This window comes from Coregonus lavaretus, assembly GCF_964263955.1.
Source record: "Coregonus lavaretus genome assembly, chromosome: 10".
Classification (NCBI taxonomy): domain Eukaryota; kingdom Metazoa; phylum Chordata; class Actinopteri; order Salmoniformes; family Salmonidae; genus Coregonus; species Coregonus lavaretus.
This window is the reverse complement of record NC_139997.1, coordinates 3,267,316-3,273,624: the sequence shown is the minus strand read 5'-3', so window position 1 is coordinate 3,273,624 and position 6,309 is coordinate 3,267,316. Positions and strand designations below refer to the sequence as shown.

Genomic DNA, 6,309 nt, shown 5'->3' with positions numbered 1-6,309 from the left:
CCACCAGCAGCATGCTGTGACAACACACAAGGCCTTCACATCTATCCTGGGGAAAGAGATTCAATGGAGGCTATACAGCCTCTTCTGGACACTGTGTTTATTCATGTCTGAGGCTACGCAGCCTCTTCTGGACACTGTGTTTATTAATGTCTGAGGCTATGCAGCCTCTTCTGGACACTGTGTTTATTCATGTCTGAGGCTATGCAGCCTCTTCTGGACACTGTGTTTATTCATGTCTGAGGCTATGTAGCCTCTTCTGGACACTGTGTTTATTAATGTCTGAGGCTATGCAGCCTCTTCTGGACACTGTGTTTATTAATGTCTGAGGCTATACAGCCTCTTCTGGACACTGTGTTCATTCATGTCTGAGGCTATGCAGCCTCTTCTGGACACTGTGTTTATTAATGTCTGAGGCTATGCAGCCTCTTCTGGACACTGTGTTTATTCATGTCTGAGGCTATACAGCCTCTTCTGGACACTGTGTTCATTCATGCCTGTTCTCCTTTTTCTTTCCCCTTCTCCTAGCATCACAATAACATCCACGTCCCAAATGGCACCCCATTCCCTACATAGTGCACTACTTTTGACCATAGGTCTATGGTCAAGAGTAGTGCACTATATAGGGAATAGGGTGTCATTTGGGACAAAGCCTATGACTGCCAGTTGTCTAAGAGTAGATTTCTGAGATACAACAAGTATGCTCATCACCATGACAATGGTGTAAATGAAGTTAGATAATGTGTTGATTTAGCTGCAAGCCTATGTGTAAAATAGCACAATATGTAACGGCATGTGATGAACTGCAACAACACTGTATTTTGTGTTGTGATCTAGTCAGTCACATTAGGGTAGGCGCAGTCCTGATCAGACATTGGAGTAATGATGAGTCACAGTAACGTTTTGAATCGCTGTGTCGGGCCTACAGGGAAGCATCATGCTTGGGTGAATGCCTGAAGATCTAACCACCTGATCTGTTTTGTAACTTTAGTTATAGGATTTAATCATTCTATCGGGGACAGTTGATCATTCTGGTCAATTTGCATGTATTTCTAACGCGTTATCTTCTCCTGCACATTATAAATTAGCTGCAATGCTGCCAGATTGCAATATCACTTTTAGGCTACCATATTTACTTACTGCAGCGACTGGTCAGTGCTCGGTCGCCTATTATTAGAATGCATATTACCGGTCCAATAGTAGCTGTTTATGCCCTCTAGCGGACCACAGGCAAAAATGACCCTCCTGTCACATGACGTCACACGAATTCGATCACATGATAGCCTCGAGAAAAAGAAAACAGGAAATATTTCAGCCAGCGCTTTCACTTTGGTAAGTTTTGCCACTAAATACAGTGTTTATAAAATGTTGATCTCACTATTACCAAGAGAGTTACGCATAAAAGAGTAAATGACACTAAACCTCATCGTATTTGTTGTTGAAAAATCACCACTCGTCTAACCAAACTAGCTACTCTTGTTTAGCTAGCGATGGGCTCATGCAATGCTGCCTGTCCAGGCAGAAAAGCAACCTCCTCTAGCTATGCAATTTGAAAATGTGAACGATTGTATGTTGATTTATGTGTACATGAATAGTTAGCATGCAGTTATAGCCTGTCTGTTTGCTTCAATGTTTATTACTTTACTTACACATGAGTGGTCCTCTGTTGCTCACTTAATAATAATAATAATAATATGCCATTTAGCAGACGCTTTTATCCAAAGCGACTTACAGTCATGCGTGCATACATTTTTGTGTATGGGTCACTTGGTAGAGCATTGCAACTCCAGGATGGTGGGTTCGATTCCAGGGACCACTCATACGTTAAAAAGAATGCATGACTGCTTTGAACACACCGACCGTGTCTTTGCGTTTTGGTACACCAGAAGTACAGTCATGTCCAATGGAACGCTGCGTTTGCCTTGCAGCATTGCGTTCTGTGTGGCGCATACGTTGGATTTATCGAACGTATGCGTCAAACTGTATGCGTCGACGGCTTGACAGAAATGGTAGCAGAAGGTGAATGTCGAACTTTTGTTGCACACATATCTAGATGATGCTGTGTACCATTTTGCGCAATGACAAGGCGTAATTGCGCAAAATGGTACGCAGCATCTTCTGGATATGTTTGCAACGAAGCAAACGCAGCGTTCCATTGGAATTTAATGTACTTCTGGTGTACCAAAATGCAATGTCGGTGTGATCGAGGCATAAGTCGCTTATATATTATAACCAATCACCCTTTTGTGTCATGGTGGTCCGACAGGGGGAGAGAAAGATGGGGTCAGCTGTCGAAAGGACGGATGAACATGTCCGAGAATACTTGATATATCGCGGTTTCACCAGCACACTGAAGCACCTAGACTCTGATATAAAAGCAGACAAGGAGAAAGGATTCAGAGTATGTATGAAACAGTGTATTTGAAGTCATTTAACCATCCAGGTATTGCAAAGCACAACAGCAGTAGCTTGGTCCCAGCGTTGGCAAGACAGCACAAACAGATGTGGGACCAGGCTATAGCAGTAGCTTATAGCCTTGTCACTCTGACCGATGTAGACAGGTGAGAAGTTAGATCTTTGTATGTACACTGTATATACAAAAGTATGTGGACACCCCTTCAAATTAGTGGATTTGGCTATTTTCAGCCACACCCGTTGCTGACAGGTGTATAAAACCGAGCACACCGCCATGCAATCTCCATAGACAAACACTGGCAGTAGAATGGCCTTACTGAAGAGCTCAGTGACTTTGAACGTTGCACCTTCATAATTTCTGCCCTGGTAGAGCTTCCCCCGATCAACTGTAAGTGCAGTGATTGCGAAGTGGAAACGTCTAGGAGCAACAACGGCTCAGCCGCGAAGTGGTAGGCCAAACAAGCTCACAGGACTGGACCGCTGAAGCGCCTAGCGTGTACAAATCGTCTGTCCACGGTTGCAACACTCACTACCGAGTTCCAAACTGTTCGTTGGGAGCTTCATGAAATGGGTTTCCATGGCCAAGCAGCTGCACACAAGCCTAAAATCACCATATGCAATGCCAAGAGTCGGCTGGAGTGGTGTAAAGCTCACCACCATTGGACTCTGGAGCAGTGGAAACGTGTTCTCTGGAGTGATGAAGCATGCTTCACCATCTGGCACCATCGCCCAACATCAGTGCCCGACCTCACTAATGCTATTGTGGCTGAATGGAAGCAAGTCCCCGCAGTAATGTTCCAACATCTAGTGGAAAGCCTTCCCAGAAGAGTGGAGGCTGTTATAGCAGCAAAGGAGGGACCAACTCCATATTAATGGCCATGATTTTGGAATGAGATGTTTGAAGAGCAGGTGTCCACATACTTTTGGTCATGTAGTGTATATGTATATACCAGTGGAGGCTGCTGAGGGGAGGACTGGCTCATAATAATGTCTGGAATGGAGTCAATGGAATGGTATCAACCTCATGGAAACCACGTGTTTGATGTGTTTGAAGCCATACCAATGACTCCATTCCAGACATTATTATGAGCCGTCCTCCCTTCAGATGTCTCCACTGGTATATACAGTTGAAGTCGGAAGTTTACATACACTTAGGTTGGAGTCATTAAAACTTGTTTTTCAACCACTCCACTAATTTCTTGTTAACAAACTATAGTTTTGGCAATTCGGTTAGGACATCTACTTTGTGCATGACACAAGTAATCTTTCCAACAATTGTTTACAGACAGATTATTTCACTTATAATTCACTGTATCACAATTCCGGTGAATTTTGGTCCATTCCTCCTGACAGAGCTGGTTTAACTGAGTGAAGTTTGTAGGCCTCCTTGCTCACACACACTTTTTCAGTTCTGCCCACAGATTTTCTACACGATTGAGGTCAGGGCTTTGTGATGGCCACTCCAATACCTTCACTTTGTTGTCCTTAAGCTCAATGTGTGAAATCGGAGGGCCTGTTGTCTGGACCTATGGCAGTCTCTATGGGGGTGCCACAGGGTTCAATACTTGGGCCGACTCTTTTCTCCGTGTATATCAATGATGTCGCTCTTGCTGCTGGTGACTCTCAGATCCACCTCTACGCAGACGACACCATTTTGTATACATCTGGCCCTTCATTGGACACTGTGTTAACAAACCTCCAAACGAGCTTCAATGCCATACAACACTCCTTCAGTAGCCTCCAACTGCTCTTAAACACTAGTAAAACTAAATGCATGCTCTTCAATCGAACGCTGCTGGCACCCGCCCACCCGACTAGAATCACCACTCTCGACGGGTCTGACCTAGAGTATGTGGACAACTACAAATACCTAGGTGTCTGGTTAGACTGTAAACTCTCCTTCCAGACTCACATTAAGAATCTCCAATCCAAAGTTAAATCTAGAATCGGCTTCCTATTTCGCAACAAAGCCTCCTTCACTCATGCTGCCAAACATGCCCTCGTAAAACTGACTATCCTACCGATCCTTGACTTCGGCGATGTCATTTACAAAATAGTCTCCAACACTCTACTCAGCAAATTGGATGTAGTCTATCACAGTGCCATCCGTTTTGTCTCCAAAGCCCCATACACTACCCACCACTGTGACCTGTACGCTCTTGTTGGCTGGTCCTCACTACATGTTCGTCATCAAACCCACTGGCTCCAGGCCATCTATAAATCACTGCTAGGCAAATCCCCGCCTTATCTTAGCTCATTGGTCACCATAGCATTACCCACCCGTAGTCTGCGCTCCAGCAGGTATATCTCACTGGTCATTCCCAAAGCCAACACCTCCTTTGGCCGCCATTCCTTCCAGTTCTCTGCTGCCAATGACTGGAACGAATTGCAAAAATCTCTGAAGCTGGAGACTCTTATCTCCCTCACTAACTTTAAGCATCAGTTGTCAGAGCACCTTACCGATCACTGCACATGTACACAGCCCATCTGAAATTAGCCCACCCAACTACCTCATCCCTATATTGTTATTTATTTTGCTCTTTTGCACCCCAGTATCTCTATTTGCACATAATCTCTTGCACATCTAGCATTCCAGTGTTAATACTAATTGTAATTATTTTGCACTATAGCCTATTTATTGCCTTACCTCCATAACTTGCTACATTTGCACACACTGTATATATATTTTCTGTTGTATTTTATGACCTTATGTTTTTTTTACCCCATATGTAACTCTGTTGTTGTTTTTATCGCACTGCTTTGCTTTATCTTGGCCAGGTCGCAGTTGTAAATGAGATCTTGTTCTCAACTGGCTTACCTGGTTAAATAAAGGTGAAATATATATATATTTTTAAAGCCATTTTGGGACAACTTTGGAAGTATGCTTGGGGTCGTTGTCCATTTGGAAGACCAATTTGCGACCAAGCTTTTAACTTCCTGACTGATGTCTTGAGATGTTGCTTCAATATATCCACATCATTTTCCTTCCTCATGATGCCATCTATTTTGTGAAGTGCACCAGTCCCTCCTGCAGCAAAGCACCCCCACAGCATGATGCTGCCACCCCCGTGCTTCACGGTTGAGATGGTGTTCTTCGGCATGCAAGCCTACCCCTTTTTCCTCCAAACATAACGATGGTCATTATGACCAAACAGTACTATTTTTGTTTCATCAGACCAGAGGACATTTCTCCAAAAAGTAAGATCTTTGTCCCCATGTGCAGTTGCAAACCGTAGTCTGGCTTTTTTTATGGCGGTTTTGGAGCAGTGGCTTCTTCCTTGCTGAGCGGCCTTTCAGGTTATGTCGATATAGGACTCGTTTTACTGTGGATATAGATACTTTTGTACCTGTTTCCTCCAGCATCTTCACAAGGTCCTTTGCTGTTGTTCTGGGATTGATTTGCACTTTTAGCACCAAAGTACGTTCATCTCTAGGACACAGAACGCGTCTCCTTCCTGAGCGGTATGACGGCTGTGTGGTCCCATGGTGTTTATACTTGCGTACTATTGTTTGTACAGATGAATGTGGTACCTTCAGGCATTTGGAAATTGCTCAGAAGGATGAACCAGACTTGTGGAGGTCTACCATTTGTTTTCTGAGGTCTTGGCTGATTTCCTTTGATTTTCCCATGATGTCAAGCAAAGAGGCACTGAGTTTGAAGGTAGGCCTTGAAATACATCCACAGGTACACCTCCAATTGACTCAACTGATGTCAATTAGCCTATCAGAAGCTTCTAAAGCCATGACATCATTTTCTGGAATTTTCCAAGCTGTTTAAACCCACTGGAATTGTCATACAGTGAATTATAAGTGAAATAATCTGTCTGTAAACAATTGTTGGAGAAATTACTTGTGTCATGCACAAAGTAGATGTCCTGACCGAATTGCCAAAACGAT

At 43.8% G+C, this 6,309-nt stretch overlaps 1 protein-coding gene across 1 annotated transcript in view; it reads left to right on the top strand.

Annotated features, from left to right (window-relative positions):
* Positions 1-1,255: 1,255 nt before the first annotated feature.
* The window catches only part of wdr91 (WD repeat domain 91), a 35,716-nt gene continuing 30,662 nt past the window's right edge, over positions 1,256-6,309 (top strand). The window contains 2 exon segments of the mRNA XM_084170299.1: positions 1,256-1,329; positions 2,264-2,398. Of these exon segments, the coding sequence (XP_084026425.1) occupies positions 2,276-2,398 (123 nt within the window). The 5' untranslated portion in view covers positions 1,256-1,329; positions 2,264-2,275.